The sequence below is a fragment of the Thamnophis elegans genome, chromosome 6 (assembly GCF_009769535.1).
Source record: "Thamnophis elegans isolate rThaEle1 chromosome 6, rThaEle1.pri, whole genome shotgun sequence".
NCBI lineage: Eukaryota > Metazoa > Chordata > Lepidosauria > Squamata > Colubridae > Thamnophis > Thamnophis elegans.
The window spans coordinates 35,591,586-35,611,325 of record NC_045546.1 but is presented as its reverse complement, the minus strand read 5'-3'; the positions used below and the strand labels follow the sequence as shown (position 1 = coordinate 35,611,325).

At 35.1% G+C, this 19,740-nt stretch overlaps 1 protein-coding gene and 1 long non-coding RNA gene across 3 annotated transcripts in view; both read right to left on the bottom strand.

Moving 5' to 3' along the window:
* Window positions 1-501: 501 nt before the first annotated feature.
* LOC116510337 (T-cell receptor-associated transmembrane adapter 1) lies at window positions 502-15,416 on the bottom strand. Of its 2 annotated transcripts, XM_032219849.1 has the most exons (6): window positions 15,400-15,416; window positions 10,089-10,205; window positions 6,849-6,885; window positions 4,093-4,163; window positions 1,551-1,609; window positions 502-966 (listed from the first exon to the last, which is right to left on the bottom strand). In XM_032219849.1, the coding sequence occupies exons 2-6, from the start codon at window positions 10,201-10,203 to the stop codon at window positions 712-714; spliced, it is 537 nt and encodes a 178-aa protein (XP_032075740.1). In that variant the 5' UTR covers window positions 10,204-10,205; window positions 15,400-15,416; the 3' UTR covers window positions 502-711. The 2 variants fall into 2 exon arrangements, with proteins under 2 accessions (XP_032075740.1, XP_032075739.1); XM_032219848.1 differs by lacking the exon at window positions 15,400-15,416 and having other exon boundaries at window positions 10,089-10,878.
* Window positions 15,417-17,219: 1,803 nt separating this feature from the next.
* Window positions 17,220-19,740, bottom strand: part of LOC116510339 — a 47,760-nt gene continuing 45,239 nt past the window's right edge. The window contains exon 3 of the long non-coding RNA XR_004255631.1: window positions 17,220-18,414. This is a non-coding gene — a long non-coding RNA (uncharacterized LOC116510339). The remainder of the gene's footprint in view (window positions 18,415-19,740) is intronic.

Sequence of the window (19,740 nt, the reverse complement as noted above, 5' to 3'; positions counted from 1 at the left end):
ATAAAGACAGTAATTTGGTTCCTACTCATACATGAATCAGGTGAAGGGTATAATCAGTTCCACACTGGCCTGTTAAAGGACCAAGCAAATTTCTCCACTGCCCAGACAACTTCTTTCATGAGCCAGACTCTTCTAAGCACCATGTCAAAATGTACCATATTTTTCGGAGTATAAGATGCACCTTTTTCCCTAAAAAAGAGGCTGAAAATTTAATTTGCCTCTTCAAAATCTTGGTGTGTCTTATATCCTGAACACAGCATTTTTTTGCCTCCTGAAGCCCGCTCCTTTACCAAAATGGCCTGCATAGCCTTTAGGAGGCTTCCAGAGTGCTCCTGGGGGCAGGGGAAGGCAGAAATGGGCAAAAAATGAGCTGTTTTTGCTCAATTTACCCCCCCCCCCAGCTCCCAGGAGCACTCTACAAGCCTCCTAAATGCTATTCATGTTCTTTTTTTCATGCCTGTTTTCGTGAAAAATGGGCCGTTTTTGCGAGGTCTGCAGAGTGCAAAAACTTTTATTTTTAATTTGCCTCTTCAAAATCTTGGTGCATCTTATACTCTGAAAAATATAGTAATTAAAAGTCAAAAAGTTATGAATCGTTCCTCTACAGAACTCAATGGCATAAAATTATTTTGTTCACACGATCATTTATCTAACTTGGCAATTGAATGTTTAATGTCTCTGAATGATTAAATTGAGAAAACATTTGGGTTACTAAAATATGACATCGTTTGCATTGTGTTTTAAACCAAACTCTCTGAACGAATCAACCTTAGAAGTATTTTCAGACAACTTTTCAGCACTGAGTTGTGCACTGTTGAGATAAATACAAGACACCGTGGAGTTGTTTCTGGTAAGTTGATTTTCACCCATTTCTAATGTACGATATTTCTTTTTGGGCTGAATTTTGTGCTTTCTTCGGACACTATGGTCAAGGGAAGCATAACACATTTGGGGCTCAGCTGACTGCTACAAAAAAAAGCAAGTCATATTATTGATCATGTCATGCCATTTAATCAAACAACTAAGAGGGAAAGTAACAATTTAGTTGTATAATACATCTAAATGAAATATAAATTTGCAATTACATGTTTGAACATTTGGTACTATCTAACAAAATGAAATTCAATGGTGAAAAAAATAAGGTTCTACACTTAGGCAAGAAAAACCAAATGTGCAGGTACAGTATATGTGGTACCTCTTAAAGTTACTACTTGTTACTCTCAAGTTATTACTTGGAGTCCTAGTGAATAATCGCTAATATGAGCCAGCAATCTGCTTCAGCTGCCAAAAAAGCCAACACAGTTCTGTTATGGAATAATAAGTCAAGTTAAAATAATAACTTATCTACATAAATTGATGAAGAAGATTTATATATATTACAGGGCTGGAATTAAATATATTTAAATATTGGCCAAGATTTTGCAAGTAACATTCTGTATTTTAGGGCAGCTAAGATCCAGACAAATCATTTAGCACTATAAAGGGCCTTGAAGAAAGCCGTTAGAAATTAAGAAATTAAATAACATTTATATAAACATGCATGTACAAACCTGTACATCAGTGGTGGGTCGAGGAGAAGGGACATTCATTTGCTCATAGCAACTTTCATCTGAAAATAATTTTTGATGTAAAATGTTTTAAAATAGTTACTCTATATTATTATCAATTATATAAAGTTCTGAACTGACCTATTATTTTATAATACCATGCAGGGTAGCAGCTATAACTATACTGTGCTGGTAAATACCTGACATACAGTATCTCACTTCCTCTAGATCAGGTGTCAAACCTGTGATGATACATAGTTGTCACGTGACATAATTTCCCCCCCTTTACAAAAACGGGGGAGCATGGCCAGTGCATGTATCTGGCCCGCAGGCAGCGAATTTGACACCCCTGCTCTAGATTAAGGAAGAGCTTTTGGGAGAGCTCAGTATAGTACTCTGCATCCACTTTCTTGCTGGGTAGATATTTAAACTGAACTGAAGAAGCGTTTTCATGGGAAAAAAACAAAGTCCAGTTGCCTTTTGGAAAAGCACCTTTGCACCATGACCTGGATGACTGGGAATCTCCATAGACATGGAAATGTAAAAAAGTTATAGGCTTCTCCACAGAGTTCATGAGAAATCTAAATAGTCACTCAAGCATGATTATATTGTAATTAGAAGAATTTACTTAATCTAGTTCCCTGCAATGATATTCCAGATCAACATATCTTTAATATATAAAGTTTTTTTATCTTCTAATTCTACTGATAACATCACTAATAATGTGGCCTAATTTTCAATGGCAACAGTTAACACAAATAATTCAAATAATCAACAACGATTACCATATATTTAATTGTTTTTATATTCATGGACCATTGATCCCAATAAAAGTGAATATAAAAAGTCTATACATCCCTATTAAAATGCCAATTATTTGAGATGTAAGAACATTCAGACCAAAATAAATCACTTCAGAATTTTTTGCACCTTTAATATAACCAGTGGTGGGTTCCTATCAGTTCAGACCGGTTCGGCTGAACCGATAGTGATTTGGCGGCCTGGGTCGCTGGAACCGGCAGCAATCCAGGACTGCCATGCCCCCGAACTGGTTCTAGCAGCACTATAGGCATTGCCATCTTATTTTTTGCTTCTGCGCATGCAGAACAATTTTTACTGCACTGTGCATACGTGTGCAGCACGCATCAAACACACGTGCATGGCGCAGACATGAGTAAACCAGCAGTAGTGCCTGCCACCCTGAATATAACATATAAGCTATATAATTCAATTGAAAAAACAAACTGAATTTTTTTGGGGGGAGGGAATAACAATAAAAAGTTTACAATAATGTGGTTACATAAGTGTGCCCACTCTCATAAGCAGGATGTGATTAACTCCATTCAAATTGATGTTATACAAATCAGTACATATTTGCCTTTAATTAAAGTGACGCTGATTAAGCCCATATAAAGTTCAGGAATTCTAGCAGGATTTTTCTGTCATTTACTAGTGGCATCTTTCAGCAAAAACCCATGGAAAAGAGCAGACAAAGCATTAAACGGATCTCATTGTTGGAAGATATAAGTTAAGAGAAGGGTATAAAATTTCCACGACATTGGCTATACCATAGAACACAATGAAGACTACCATAACAAGTGGAAAAATATGGCACAACAGTGAAATTATCAAGAACTTTTCATCAAAACTGATGAAAACAACAGGAAGAAAACTGATCCAAAAGGCTACCAAGAGGAATTTCTGGCAAGCACTGGTTGTGTACTACATCTGACAACAATATTTTCTATTCTTCATATGTCTGGGCTGTGAGGTAGGGTGGCAAGATAGCAGCTTTTTCTTACAAAGAAAAACATCCAAACTGGCTACATTAAGTCTGACAAAAGAATAGGGAAAAATATGTTATGGTCTGATGAGACCAAGGCTGAACTTTCTTGGCTATAATTCCAATAAGTATGGTTTAACAGGGGTATGCACTTTTTATGTTTCTATACATAAAATGTACTAGCAATATTACAAAATATTTTAAAAGATAGGAACATTTGTTATCAACTTTTTGCTGTATTAAAGAATCTTAGGAAAGGTCTAAGATGGGGAATTTCCAAATCTCCTCCAAATCTTAGTATATTTTAAAGAGAGAGGAGAGAGAGAGGAGGGAGGGAGAGAGAGAGAGAGAGAGAGAGAGAGAGAACTATTGTTGTGAAGAAAATAGGAGAAGGAAGTTACGTTTGTTGTATCTTTAATCTGTCTCTGTATTCTGATTGTCTTGTTCGTTTTTGTATTGCCCCTTCCCCATGTGTTTGTTCGCCGCCCTGAGTCCCCCTGGGTATAGGGCGGCATACAAGTTTAATAAATACAAATACTAATACCATGTTGGATATGTTCTCCACCATGAGTTGTTTGTAAAAATAATAAAAGCAGGATATAAATTAAATAAACAATTAAGCATGAACTATTATATTCTTCCTCTAAACTGCAACATCATCTTCCAGAAAAGAAGGAAAGAAAAAGTGATAATGGCTACAACAATTAGTTCAAATTAGTCATAGGAATCTAAATGCAATGAATAGACAACTTTATAACTTACTTAGCATCTCCTGTTGGTAGTGATTAAGATTGTCATAAACTGGACAAACTTCTTCATGACAGTCCTCATTGCTTTAAAAGAATGCAAGACAGTTTTAAAATAAACAATGTGGACATATTCTATTAAATTGTATTGCATAATTGTTTAGAAAAATATGATTTATATGACTAGGTGATTTCTTTTAGTTTTAACTGTTTTTGAATAAACAATTATTTAAAAATAATAGATTGTATTCCAATATATCTCCCTTCCCCTCTGCACTTCCTGCTCCACCGCCCACCTTTTAATTCATATTACTTTAATTGTTTATTGTTTTTCTTGTTTCATTGCTTTATTCATGTTAAGTTTACATTTTTCATCATTTTTTCTGTTTTTTTCTGTTTTTACTGACGTAAGCTGTCCAGAGTAAATGGAGCAAATAAATTTAGCTAACAAAGAAACAAATAAAACAAACAGATTCCTGATGTTCACCATAGAAGATGCAAACATGATTTCTTCTGATTTCCCCTGTTCTATTTCCAGCAGTCCCCTGAAAATCTAATCATTGTGAAATGTCTTTGAATATTAGTATCTCTGGTTGATAGTTATGCTGTTGGTTTGAGCTCTGAGCTTGGCAATTTGGTTGCAAATGTTTCATCCTCATTTGAGGAGACATCTTCAGTGCACTTTGAATTGTGCTTGTCTGGGGGAGCACTGTCCTTTAAATACCTTTCTGAGTCCTAGTCTGATTTCAGGTTGTGTGATTGGATGGCTGCAGTTGCTTTGTGGTTTTAAGTACCATCTGTGTGATGTAATTAGTGCTGGTATTATTCGGCTCAATATAGCCCAGTTCTACAGACGCCTGAAAGTAAACAAACAAAACACCCCACTCCAGCCGATTGTCTCACTCTCTGGCACACCCACCTACAACCTTGCTAAAGAAATGTGGAAATGTCTAAAGAACCTAATTGCTGACTCTCAATACTCAATAAACAATTCCTGGACAGGTTCAAACACCTGACAAAACAATGATATTATTTGATGTTACCGCATTATTCATATCTGTAGACTTCAAACTGGCAGTTGACCTAATCAAAGAACTACCGGACAATACACAGCTACCAAAAGAACCACTCATAATAGAAAGCCCATGCAAACTCCTCCAACTGTGCCTAACCACCCACTTCAAATTTGACTGAGAGACTTATGAACAACTGAAAGGATCACTTACGGGATTGCCCATATCTGGCTCGGTTGCAGAAGTTGTCATGCAAAAGATCAAATAGACTGTACACCCACAAATAAACCCCAAGCTATGGTTATGTTACCTTGATGACACCTTTGTGATAGACAAACGCAATAAGGTTGATCAAACCTACCAAATGATCAACAGCATCTTCATGGATATCCAATTTACAATAGAAACCGAAAATGACAACAAACTGCTATTTCTGGACATACTTGTAACCAGAACCACCAATGGCAAACTCCTAACATTGGTGCACAGAAATGCAGTGCACACAGATCTAATCCTCAACTTCCAGAGCAACTAAAATGCCATAAACAAAGCTGCATCAGAATACTGTTCGGGAGAGCCGAATTCCATTGCAACCCCACGGAAGCTAGATGAGCAGAAGCACTTATACAAATAGAGAAAAACAAATACCCATGAAACTTCATCCAGAGATGCCTACACACAAACACACAAAGCAACACAATTATCACAAAAACAACAATGATCAGATGACTCAATGACTCAACCAATTGTGTTGTATTTAAGTACAAGGACAATAAAGATTATACTTATGTATCACAATTCCCTATGTGCAAAATGTTTTAGAAATGTGGGCAAGATTGCTGACCCACCCAACCTCACAAACCAACCTCAACCTTCAGATGGATCCTATCAAAACCGAAAGGGCAGACAGAAACAAACCAACAATCAGGCATCATATATCAGATCCAAATCAACAACTGCAAGAACAATGTCAGCTGAACAGGAAGAAAGCTATCAACCGGACTGCATGAACACTTCCTGGCCATCTAGAGACACGACCCTCCATCCCTCATGTCCGTCCACAAAGACTCAAAAGGACACAAATTCAATCTAACTGGGACCACAGTTGTAACTCAGGTGAAGTCAAGAGAAGAAAAGGAAATCCTGGAAGCCTGGTTTTCCACCAATAAATCAATAAACAGATACATTGACATTGCTCCAATCTACCAACACTCAGAATGAAAGAACAACATCAACCATGATCCTGAAGGCAGCATTTAAAGACCAATGATCAGCCATAGCTGTTCAAATCAACCCGAAGCCAGACCATGACATCATCATAAGATATCTGAACAACAATATCAGCACTAATTTATATCACACAGATGGTACTTAAAACCAAGGACTATGACTCAGCAACTCCAGCAATCACACAACCCGAAATCAGACCAGGACTCAGAAAGGTATTTAAAGGCTAATGCTCCCCAGACACGCACAATCCAAAGTGCACTGAAAATATCTCTTCAAATGCGGACGAAACATTTGCAACAAGAAGCTTGGAACTCAAATCAACAACATATTGAATCAGTGTGTGAGCATTATTATTAATTCCAGCAAATTAAGTTCCAATTTTAAACAATATAAAAATAATTTTAGTGGGATCCTGAAGTGTTCCAAAAATGTATCAGCCACATATGTTAAATTGGGATCTAGAATACCCTGGATAAAGGGCCTTTCCATGTAAGCACATCATCTCAAAAAAGGAAGACTTTTGCCATACCTTGAATGATATTCATTATAATCTTCACAAATTTTGTCTGGAAAACATTTTGAAAAAATCAGCAAAATTTAATAAACAAGTGTTTGGCATTTCAATATAACTTATTTTTTAAGATGTGATAGTTCTTTATTTCTTTATAAAGATACTGCAAAGAGAAGGTAGAATGCGCTCTGCATTTTCCTTTCCTACCATAGACTTCTAACTGCTATGTCCCCTAGGTTTTGCTGTCTCCCTGGTATAATTCAGTGCTATCTCTGGCTTCTATCCAAAGCCTATTCTCTTTCTGGTCTTCCTTCTGCCAGAATTCCCCCATGCTCTTTGTTCCCATCTCCACTTTTTCTTCCTCTTTCTACTTTGCTAAACCTACAAAGCAGTCTTCATGCAATAAATAGCAAAGAACCAGTTATAGCCAGGATTTATACTGCATGTATTGTATATTCTATACTGCATATAGACTGCTTTATAAGTTTGGGTAGAGCAGTGATCCAAATCCAAAATGTTTCTATATACAGTGCTTTTCAAGAAATAAAAGTACCAACAATACTATATGTAGAGATTGTATTTTTTTTCCTTTTTCAGAAGTCTTTGAAAAATGCTGATTGCATATGTGTTGATTTAGAACTTGGAAGTAAAAAAATAGACTTAAATCCTGCAACTTTCACTGCAATTATGGAGTTGAAGGTTAGTTTGCTAATGTTGGTAAGGGTATGCATGTGTGAAAATAAATGGAATGCTACTGAGCAAAGGGAAGACAGGATAAGTCATATCTCCTTTAGAATTCAATGTATCTATGCAAAAAAAATATAAGACTGCTTGCAGAAATGTATTGCTGGGAATGGGGATATAAGTGGTGATGCAAAAGAAAATGTGTTTGCTGAGAATCTATACTATCTACAACAAAATTTGATGTTACAAATAGTATGGTTCTGAACATTTGTATACCAAACACTAAGGTAATTATGTTTATAATGGAATAAATGATTGAAAGTGAATGGCAAAAATTAGAAGTAATTAGATCAATATGGTTATATCAAGGCAGAAGTTTTACGAAAAGTAATAGATGCATGGAGAAAGTTTAAGAAAGGGAAATGCTAGTAGAAAGAGAGTAGGTAACATGAGCTGATCTGAGGCACATTTATTCGTTGAAAAAAATAACAATGGCTGTGCATAAGAGTGTGTTTGTACTCAGTTTGTTTTTGTGGAAATGGGTGTTTGCTATGTCATGAAAAACACAAAAGTAGAATGCCAGAGGAATGGGATACTTGAAAGGATTGTCTGATAAAACAAGATGTAATAGGGGCAAGAATGAATTGATGCCGGACTAAATGAATGGGTCAAGTGGAAGCAAAAAACTAAGGAAGATGGAGCTGGATGGGTTCATGCAATTCAGAGAGGAGGGAGTAAGGGAGGGAGAGAGGGAGAGAACTATTAAAAAGCAAAATGGCAATTTATGACACATTATATACCAAGCAGGACATAAGAATGGTGAGCAAAGATAGAAATGACATGAGATAAGGTACTGAATGGTACTGAGTTAGAAATCATTGGTCTTTTTCTTATGTCCTGTCTTTCATATCTTTGCTTTGTTATTCCCATTCTGTGCTTTCTATAACAGGAACAAAAAACAACAACAAATAGTTAAATATATGTACAGTATATGTGTATGTAGTATTGTAGCTTTGCTGTGCATTATTCCACAAATTTTATGAACTTTTGCTGGATCCTTTTTTAAAATAATAGCCTTAGGTTAGAGACATTACAATCTGGGCTATTTCTGTTTTCTGGCTGACTGAGAGTGGTGGTGCTGGCAGTGGCTATAGAATTTCATTTTCAGCTCATATGCTACCTGAAGGAATTTGGCTTTTCTATGACAACTAAAGGCATCTGCCCAAAGTAATAGGAATTCAGCAGATTATATAATTACTAGAAACAGCTGGAAAGAATCTTCAACAGCCATCATGCTATAATAGTCATTTACTAAGAGAGGCTTAAACTTGACAAATGCCTACAGTTTCTTCTAACTACATCTGGCACAGTGAACATGATTAACTTTTGAAATGGATGATGCTTCTTGTTAAAGGTAAAGGTTCCCCTCGCACACCTGTGTTAGTTATTCCCGACTCTAGGGGGTGGTGCTCATCTCCGTTTCAAAGCCAAAAACCCAGCACTGTCCAAAGACATCTCTGTGGTCATGTGGATGGCATGACTAAATGCCAAAGACGCACAGAACACTGTTACCTTCACACCAGAAGTGGTCCCTATTTTTCTACTTGCATTTATACATGTTTTTGAACTGCTAGTTTGGCAGAAGCTGGGACAAATAACGGGAGCTCACTCCGTTACAAAGTGCTAGGGATTGAAACTGCTGAACTGTTGACCTTCTGATCGACAAGCTCAGCATCTTAGCCACTTACCCACCATGTCCCTTCCTCTCCTTCTTGTTAAACTACAACTTAAAGTATAAGTATAAATATATCTGAGATTAGTTTTAATGTGGCCTTAGTTAAAATTAGCACTACCTTTACTGAGATCAGATAAAGAATTACTCTTTTCATTCCATTGCAGATGAAACTGAAATCTCACTTCCTGCTATTTCTGTAATTTACAGTATTCTAGTAAAAAGTGCTGTATTTCTTGCGGCAGGAGCTTATTTTCATTATTTCACTGCTGCCATTTTAGTCATATGAATGCATTAATTCAGGCTTAGTTTAATTTAACAGTCTTCAAATTAGGTCAATACATATATTAATATCAAATATATATTTTGAGACACTATCTTACTACCATCAATTATGTTATCATATTGATTTACATTAAATCAGAATATTGGTACAGTATTGTTTAGGATAATGCTAGAAGCTACAGGACTGCAGATTTTATCAGACTCCACTGGACATCAGCAACAATCTGCAGAGCTATTGGTCAAAATCCATCTTGTTATATAGGTAGTTCATTTCTATCCCAGGGATAAATCTGTTGAGTATTTAAGTAAACTTGTGGTGTATTCTCTACTATTCAGCCATTATCTCTCCTTTTGCTTAGTTGTATATCAGAATTGCAGCTAAATTATTTAATTCTATTTAATTTTAATTGAAATTGTATTTGTTTTCCTTTGATCTACAAAAAAACTGAGAGTTTTTATTTATATAGTTCCTATGACATTAATGATTCTATCATAGGAAAAAAACATTATTAACAGTCACATTCCTCTTCTACATATGTCCTTTCAGCTTTTCTTACCTTTTTGTTTCTTGTTTTTTAAGAAGTATAAAACGTTTTTTAGTAAAGAAATTATCATAATAACAGTTACAAAAGAAAGAGGTATCCAGCAAATGGTACACTGATTAGCTTCCATTCCTGTAAAAAGATAACAAATGTAAACAAAAATAAGAATTTTGTTCATTTAAATTTTTCAATTCAGCATTCACCTGACATGCTGGTATATGCATGTATGAATTTCACAAACACAAACACTACTACTTTTTTCCTTTAAAAGGATCTTTGGATATGGGTAAAATACATTATATAAGATATGTTCAAATTCTGAATAACTAATTATATTTGTGTGTTCCCATTTGAAATGTATAATTTTATTTGCTCATACATTGAAAAAATGGATATCCATTTTTCTAATATTAAGGCATAACCAATTAACAATTACTATATAATTTTTAAATAAAGAAGAAAATGTAAATTCTACTTCAGGAATGGTTTTAAAAAATGACTGCATAGGAACATAGGAAATTACAAACCTGTATTAATTCTAAATGTTTGTGCTAATTCTGCAAACTTTATGAAGAATGTGTCAGTAAGGTTGTAATTCTTTTTTCCAGAAATTTGGAAACTATTTCATGAATAACAAAACAAGTAAGTCTGGAAAATGAAAATATGTGCACTTTGCTTTATTTGCTGACAAATTTACTTCTTTTAAAAATAGATAGTTTATGTACAGAATATCAGAGAAAACATCTTAATGAAACTATCCAAAAGTGTCAAATAATGACAACTTTTGTTTTCTCTAAAAACCTGGTCAGTAATCAAACAGAGCAGGTAATATTGACAAACGTATGAGAAATATAGGAAAACATAAAAGAATATTGAGCAAGTCAATATTCAAAACAAAGCAGGGAGTTTAATGAAATGTATTTTAAGATTTGTATCATCTACCTGTGCCGCCAAAGTGCTGTAAGTTCGAACTCCAACAGCTATGCTGATTAACTTCTAGCACAAAGAAAACTGCGCAAAAGCATCTTTGCAACATTTATTCTGGAGCTACAGGTCCAGACAGGTAAGGATTTGTGCCTTGTCCTGCCTCCTCTCTGTTCTTAAACCAAAGTGCCTTAGTGACTTTCAGTCACCATCATTTGCTGCACAGTGGCCAGCTTCTTTCCTTACTGCAAAAACAAATGCAATAAGGAAAGTACCCACAGTAGTTAGGAGTATCTGTAATGATGGTCACTGGGTTTCATAGTGGCAAGCATGGTGGGGAGATCAAAGCTCCACCCCTTTTTTTTAAAGCTCCACCCCTTTTAATGTGTGGCACAGCATTGCAGACTTACAAAAGGGAGCAAGGCTTTAATCACTCAGTTCTGCCCGCCATTTTGCAGCCGGTGACTATCGCAGCAGATATCCCTGATTGATTGGAGTATCTTCCCCCACCCCATTCCAGCCTCTTTTGCATTCAATTTTATCCTCTCCCAAGCCAATGTGCTAAATGTCACACTTTGTGACATTGCTATCACAGTTATGATAATAATGCAATGAAGGCCATGATTTTTCCAACTGCCGACAGTCACTTTTAATTGCTTTGGCTCTGCTACCACTCTTCAGTTGCTGCCAACTTCTCTCCAAGGCCACTTTAGCTGGGCAGCAGGAAAGGTCAAGAATCTATCTGCCTGTGTAATGCCTGCCTCACACATCGCACGAACCAGACATTCCACGGACTGCTTATCTACACATGTGAAAAAGTAAAAACCTTTTGCTTTCACCAACAGGCTTATTGGCAGTGATTCAAGCAAGAAAGGGCTCTTGGGTAGAGGCACAGGCTGTCTATCAGATTTTTTATAAGAAGCTGAGGCAGGTGAGAAAGAGAGAACAAGAAAGATAAGTGAGTGAATAAAACTCTTAAATGAGCAAACGTAAGTAAGAAACCTCAGCAAATAAGACCAAGAGAGAGAGAGAGATGAGAAGCAATTAAGAGGCAAAGAGAAGAAAGCAAACAACAGAATGAGAAATCTTATAAGAAGAAAGCCTCCAAGAAGAAAGAAACACCAAATGAGAGAGACAACTTGAAAAATAACAAGGACAAGAGCATTGTAGCAAGAGAGGCAGATATTAGCAGGACTTTAGTGGAGACTCTTTAGTGGAGGCTGTAGTGTCCGATCCACAGGATGAATGTTGGCTTCTAGCAAAGCAGGAAAACTGTAACCCCACAAATCAGGTTGTGGCAGATAACCAAACCAATATGTTGCCAAATGTCAAAGCTTACTTCTTGTCTCAGCCCAATCCCATACTATGGAGAGTGAGTAGTAGATCTTTATATATATATAAAGATCGCATGTCGTGTCGTTGCGACATTAGCTCCTATCTCCGAGTAGTAGATGTTTTGTCCCACTTGCAGGATATTCACCAATGGTTGGACGCTTGTTGCCTCATCATCAAATCAGGTTAACACTTTGATGACAAGACAATGCAAACTATACCAGCTTTTGAGTTGCTATATTTCTTGGTTGGAAGAATGTTAAAGAATGCAGTACAGGGTCAGATATACCCCTATCCCAAAGGTGCTTTTTCAAGAGGCAACTGGACTTTTTTTGTTTTTCCTCGAAGACATTTCATTTCTCAACCAAGAAGCTTCTTCAATTTTGAAGGATTTTAGCCTAGGACATCTTAGCCGTCATTATATCAAAATAACAAAATTTTGGGGCTGCAGAATTCAATCAAAAGACTATTTTTAACTAACAGAGTTCAATTATTCTTAGTTGTTAGAGGATTTTCCAGTGATTGCACATAAACTCTGAATCCCTTAGCCTGAATAGACTATGCCAAGACTCTATTAATAGGGTCATTTATCCTTTTTTTAAAAATATATATATTAAAGCTTCATTGAAATTGTTGTGTTTGCCTGATCTTGATTTAATTATGTTAACTTCGTTGTATTTCATTTATTACAACTGTTCTTTTATTCATTCTTCTAATGAATTTTAATTGTTTGAAAGTAAACCTTAGTGGTACACCAGCATTGTAATATAAATAAGTTTTCATAGAAATAAATTATGATAACCAGTGGCTTGGATCCACCTTCCCTTTGCTTATGGAAAAGATCCATTTTTTACTCTCTATTCTGTTTTTCTCTCACACACACATAAAAATATATAGAAATTGCATTAAGATCTTATGATTGCCACAAACAATATTACAGAATGAGTGAAAGAATTTACAGCAAGAAATATTGTTTTACCAGCATTATTCTGTTAAAACAAATATGCTGCAAAATTTGCAGATTTTCAGCTGTGCGCACCTTGTCTCAGATGGAGGTATGGCTTTAGCTACTGGGTGATATGTAAGCAGCACTAGACTTTAAAAAGTAGGTAGGCCATGATAAATAACTTAGCTATATGGGAATTGAATTTGATTCATATAATTAAAATAAAATTAATATCATTATTCCCTATGCATTTCATTATTTCCCTTCTATTGCATTGAAATTATGATTGAGAGGCAAACTTTTAGAGGGGTTCTGGAGTAACATTGCTTGGAGCTTTGATATGTGTAGCTATGATTTAGATAATATTTAGATATCTCTGGCAATAATCAATAAAATTGATCAAAATGAAATGTAATTTGTAGAAAAAATACTAAAACAGAATCACTCTACGATATCACTCATATCTATCGTTTTGTTTTTAAGTGTAGCTATTCTATTTCTATATAATGTAGAAAACATAATACTATCAAAATCTTTGGTAACAACTATCTCATCATCTTCAAATTCTGCCTAGAATATAATCATAATAATTAACACCAATTAGTGAATCTCCATGGACGTTATCGCTCTACAAAAACTTTATGAAGACTACAGTATGAATATACATGCATTCATGTTTCTCTTTATATCAACTCTGATTCAATCTAATCAGACTTCTCCCACTGTTGCTTTTTGGATGTACTAGGATTAACACATCTTGTAAAAGTGCTGAAATATTATTTTTAATTGCATATCTATAACTGTCCCTTTCTTACTGTCATTGAGATATGTAATCTTAAAGCAGTGACACTCGTTTCTGGAAAAAAATATGCAAGAGCAGACTCTTTATTTCCTATCAGTAAGTCATTTTATTGCCTACTTCTTGTAGTAATGTTCTTAACTTACAACCTTGTTTTTGCAATGCTGTATGGAACTTTTTTAAAGCAACTACCTCAGTCAGACTTAATCATACACTCACTTGTCATTAGAAGTGAAATCTTCATTTTGTCAAAAAGTATCCAGATTACAATATAATTCTATATGGGCAATTCCATTGCATAACTACTTTGTATTGAGAAATTATAAAAATGAAATATTGGCTAGAGACATCAACAACTAGGATTAAAATCTATGTATCATAAAAGAAGTGGCCATCACACTGAACCGGCATAGAAGCTTAACAGAAGGAAGTACATCTTGGCATATTAAGGAAATACTGGATACATTTTTATTGCTTTTACTGTCTATACCAAATGCAAAGCAAATCACAGTAGGGAAAATCTCAAAGGAACTAAAATAATTACTGACATTCAAATGAACACAAGTACTAAGTGAAGTAAAAATTCTGCATGCTTTAAACAGTTGATGTATGAAAACAACTAGAATAATGATTGCTGCCTTATATCCACTTATCTGGGAATAAATCTAATTGAATTCATTAAGACTTCAGTCAATGTAGACATTACAGGTTAAGGTAAATATATTTATGAGAAGAATCATATTGGGGATTTGTATCTCCAGGAGTATCAACTGTTTTAATTAAAGGTGATAAAGGAATGTTTTCTCATTCCACTCAAAGGCAATGCAATTTATATTTCGGAATTATAATTCTGCCTTTGTCTTGGAACAAGCAAACATTCTTCTGTATATATTTGTGACATAAAATTATGGAGTCCCCATCCCCTTGGTAAAGGCTAATCCATTATATGATTGAACAATCCTGAACCTGCATAAACACAGATATGCCCTGTTAGAATAAGTTTTAAAGGATTATATAAAAGAGAATTAATCAAAACTTAGTTGGGTTTTTAGTTTTCAAAATATATGCCTCAGAAGCAAAAGATACAGGAAACTATATTTTGTATAAAGTAATAATTACTGAGCACTAACATTAATTCTTCCCAACAAACATTTAATAATAATGTTTCTTTCCACTTATTTAAAGATAAATTAAGATCTACAAAAATTATCAAAATGAGTAGACGTTGAGGTCTTTTGGCAGCCTGCCTTTGGATTTATAAACTTTCTGAATAAGTTTTTTTAAAATATACTTGAATTTGATGGTATAAAAGAAAGATAACTTACCTTTCAGTTTCCTGCTGTAACAGAAACAAACGGAAACAAAAATAGGTCTCAAGAACTGACTTTTGCTTGTTCAACACTGAGTTAATTTGGGCATTAAAAATTCAAGTTTAAATCCTACAAACAGGAAATGTGGTAGGCCAGTGGAGCATTCTACAACAGCCATGAATACATTGTTTTTCTTCATTGAATTAAATTCTTTTATTGAATTTAGTGTTGCAGGTGAACGTAAATATCTTTATTCTGAACATCATTACATTGTTTTATTGAAAATCCACACATACACAAACACACACACATACACACACACAACATATTGCATGTTGACATAAAAATAGAACTTACTAAATATAGAACATGTAGATTTTTTAATTTTAATTTCAATCATTAAAGTATATTATGAATTCTAACAAATCTTTCCTTGGGCAGAAATACTGCAAGACAAGGGCTCAAAGGTTTGAAGTTTTACCGTGATTTCAGTTTTCCACAAAGGGCTGACCTCCAGAGTTGTTAGACTTTAGCTCCCATGATCCCCGGTGAGAAAAAAAACTGCAATTTTTTACTGCAATAATAAATCATACAAATAAAATATTGAATGGATAATTTATAGATTGCGTGACATTTTGGAGTCAAGTCAGTAGATTGCAGAGATATAAATATAAATACTCCTTTCACTTTTTCAGCCAGAAAAAAAACACAAAGGAAGAGTCAAAATTTGCTTTCTTCACAGTTATGCACAATTTCCTATGTGGTTTCTTTCAACATTATCTCTAACTCAGATATATAGGTAGGTAGGTAGGTAGGTAGGTAGGTAGGTATACAGACAGACCATTCTATCTACAATAGGGGAACAGACAAAAATACCATAAACAAATTTGTAGTCTTTCAATTTTGCCAGAACTTTCCATCAGGAAAGAAGGCAGAAAGCAAGGATAATGAAGAAATAGAAAAAATGCTTTAAAGTCAGGTGCATATTCAAGGCCTGTTCTAGATAACAGTATTAATCTACTGGAATTCATTACTACTAATTACAAAGATGGTGATTGGCTATTAGATTAATAAGTTAATTGTTTAATTATGACAATAATAGAAACAATTGAATATATAACGAAGAGAGCAAAAATTACCATTTTCCCAAAAATAAGACCTATGTAAAAGTAAGTCCTAGTCTGATTTTAATATAAGTGCTCCTAATATAAGTCCTACTTCCAAAATAAGGTCGTCATCAGTGGGAGGGATGTGACCAGCACCAGAGGTGGCAAGGACCTCACGTTCAACAGTGTTCAGCCAATCTCAGCTTGCACAGCACAGATGAATTGATTATATGTCCAAGCAGCAGGTGAAGGCAGAGGCGGGGAGGAGGCATACGATCTGGACATGTTGTGTGGGACATGGGAAAGCCAAGAGTTGGTGGGCTAGAGTGAGCTGGTGACTACAGAGGCTCATTTTGTATAATATTTATTTGGTAGAGTCTATGTCATATTTCTATCTTTTAATCATTTTCCGGTTTTGTAGTTGTCTATTGATTTGTTGATCTTTCTTCCTTTCTTTTTTGCTTTCCTGCTTCCCCCCCCCCCCCCACTCTTTTCTCTAGCCAATTGTACAATAAATCCCATACGGAGTAGTATTCAGATTCTTCTTTCTCTTTTAGTTCTTTCGTGAGCCTATCCATCTCTCACATTCCAATATTTTTTTTATTACATTTTCTTCTGTTGGTGTATAATTATTTTTCTAGTTTTGTGCGAATATAATTCTCGCTGCTGTAATTATGTGTAGAATTAAGTATCTAATATTTTTTCATAATTTTCTTTTATAATTCCTAACAAAAACAATTCAGGTTTTAGTGCAATTTTGTGTGTAGTAATCTCCCCTAGCCAATCTTTTATTTTTTTTCCAATACTTTTTCGCAGATGTGCATGTCCACCACATATGGTAGTATGTTCCATGTTGTTGGTTGCATTTTCAACAGACAGGTGAACACTCCGGGAACATTTTCGCAATTCTCGCTGGTGGAAGGTGCCATCGATAGAACATCTTGTACATGTTCTTTCTATATGCCGTTGCCATCGTTAATTTGTAATTTATTTCCCAATTTTTTTCCCATTCTGCTAATTCTATACTATACCCAAAATTTATCGCCCATGTTATCATAGTTTATTTCACAGTTTCTTCTTCCATTTTGAATTTTAATAAATAGTGTATCTTCTAATTCTGTCACAGATATGTTAGTTCTCTCTAGTTGGCATAAGGACCATTAGAATTATGGTAGCCTTGTCCCATTTCCTCTTGACTTTCTTATTCCAATACTCTGATTAGGATCGCTAATGAATTTCCATATCCTGGTTAGTCCTAGTCAAAGTAATCTTTTTCTTTTTTTTTCTTGTCCCATGCAATGATTTTCATGGATATGTTTTGGTAAGCCAGTCCTGTCATTCTGTAGAACCACAAGTAGCATCATTGCAGGATTTCCTTTTTAAGTGGACAAAATATCCCAGAATTTTCTACCCATAAATTTTCATTGCCAATTACTGCCCTGGGCTTACTTCCATTTTTGTTACAAAGGGGAGCCTTTTCAGTCCTGCCTCACTACTTTTTCTTTTCTTGGCTGGTTTCCCAGACTAATTAGATCTAGGAAGATAAAATTCCATAGACGACTTCTCTTATTCATCTTTCCCCTGCTTTTGTAATGTTTTACTTTTGTTCTTGTAGAGACATCTGCTACTTTTGTTTTTCCCGCTGTGGCTACAGATGAGACTTTCATGAACAAGTTGTCTACAATAATTGCTTTTTAGGCATCCTTTTCACAATACCAACTGTGATTTCTTGCTTCCACCCTGAGATTTAAACCCAGACTTCAATCCACAGGAGTTTTCTAATTTGGCCAAAGATGGAAGTGATAGTCTCTAACCCTTACCTGTATATACTGATGGTTAGATGACGGTGTTACTAGAAGTCTCCCACTGCAAAAATCCAAGATCCATCCTGACCATTGACTTCTATCTGTACCATGTCCATTTTCTAGGAAATAAGGCAAAAGTTACTTATTACAATTAAATTAAATGTTGCTAAGCACAATATTTGAATCAGTTCTTAATGAATATGTGACAATAAAATTTTAAGTGAGATTGTGCAACTCAGAGCTGAAATGCTTTGGCTTTACAGAATGACAATTTCCATCACCTCATTGCAATGACATTATGATTTTAGCCAGAATTTATTGAATCTCAATGGACATGCTAATCCCAACCTAGAAAACTACAGTTTTTTCTTGATTATATGAATATAATCAATCAGAAGTATATTTCTTTTTATTATCATTTTTATGTATTTTCTTCCAAAGGATTCTGGAATATTATACCAAAAGAGTATAATTTCGAATAAAATTCTACCATAAAACAAGACATAAAAAATCCTAAATGAAAGTGCAACCAAAAAAATTGAGATCTATTTGGCACATGCATTTTCCTTAGTTTAGAGGTATATCATCCTGAGTGAATTTGCATCAAAGAGATTTATCATATCAAGTCTGGGTGTGGTCAGCTTCAACTGGCAAAGTTACCTAACAGAAAATAGCTTCTGAGCATGTGTAGCACATTATGCCCCGAAACTGCTATTGTGGATACAAATCAAGTGGTATGGCTTGACCAGTGTCCAGTCAAAACCTGAGTTTCCTGGCTCCCCTTTAAAGACCAGCTGAATCTCTCATGAAAACAAATTCACCTTTAAAGATATGCATAGCTGAATACACATGCAATTTACATTTATAATGACAGACTGTTAAGTTTTCAATATAAACTACAGAGATATTTGCAGTTTTAATAGTATTCAAATTCATGTTGCATTTTGCACAGGAAGATGTGATATCCTGATCATGCTCTATCTGATGCTATATTTTGTATGAATCTACTTCAGGAAGCATGACAGCAAGGCTGATTGATGTCAGTCAGGTGATTTGTCTCAAAGGAAGTCGTTGCAAGCAAGCATAGGCACCACATTCTTCAAATGAAGGGAAACATCATGGCTAAGCTGTTACTGTGGTAACGCTGTGCTTCACCATTTTGCATTAAGGAAGTGCTTCATTTGAAGCTTCATCAAAACAAAGTGTCTCCTTGAAGTACTGGAAATGTGATTCTTCAACCTCTCACAACCAGCTGACTGGTTTGTGGCACTATGTTATTTAATAGAGAGAGATTTTTCCCCTGTTCCCATTTCCTTGTCTTTTACTTTTTGTTTATGAGCTTGGTATTTCAGGGTTTTCTGCCATTGTTTACAGGTATTGTGTATATGCATACATGATGCTCTTGTCTGTCTCCTCCTAACTGGAGGTAGTTAGATAATCTGTAG

Coding starts and splice junctions, on each gene's coding strand:
- LOC116510337 (XM_032219848.1), bottom strand. CDS start 10,251: ATGAACAAAATTCTTATTTTTGTTTACATTTGTTATCTTTTTACAGGA. Junction 6,886..10,088: donor AAAAAACAAGAAACAAAAAG/GTAAGAAAAGCT, acceptor AATGTTTTCCAG/ACAAAATTTGTGAAGATTAT. Junction 967..1,550: donor GACCCACCACTGATGTACAG/GTTTGTACATGC, acceptor TTTTTTTTGTAG/CAGTCAGCTGAGCCCCAAAT.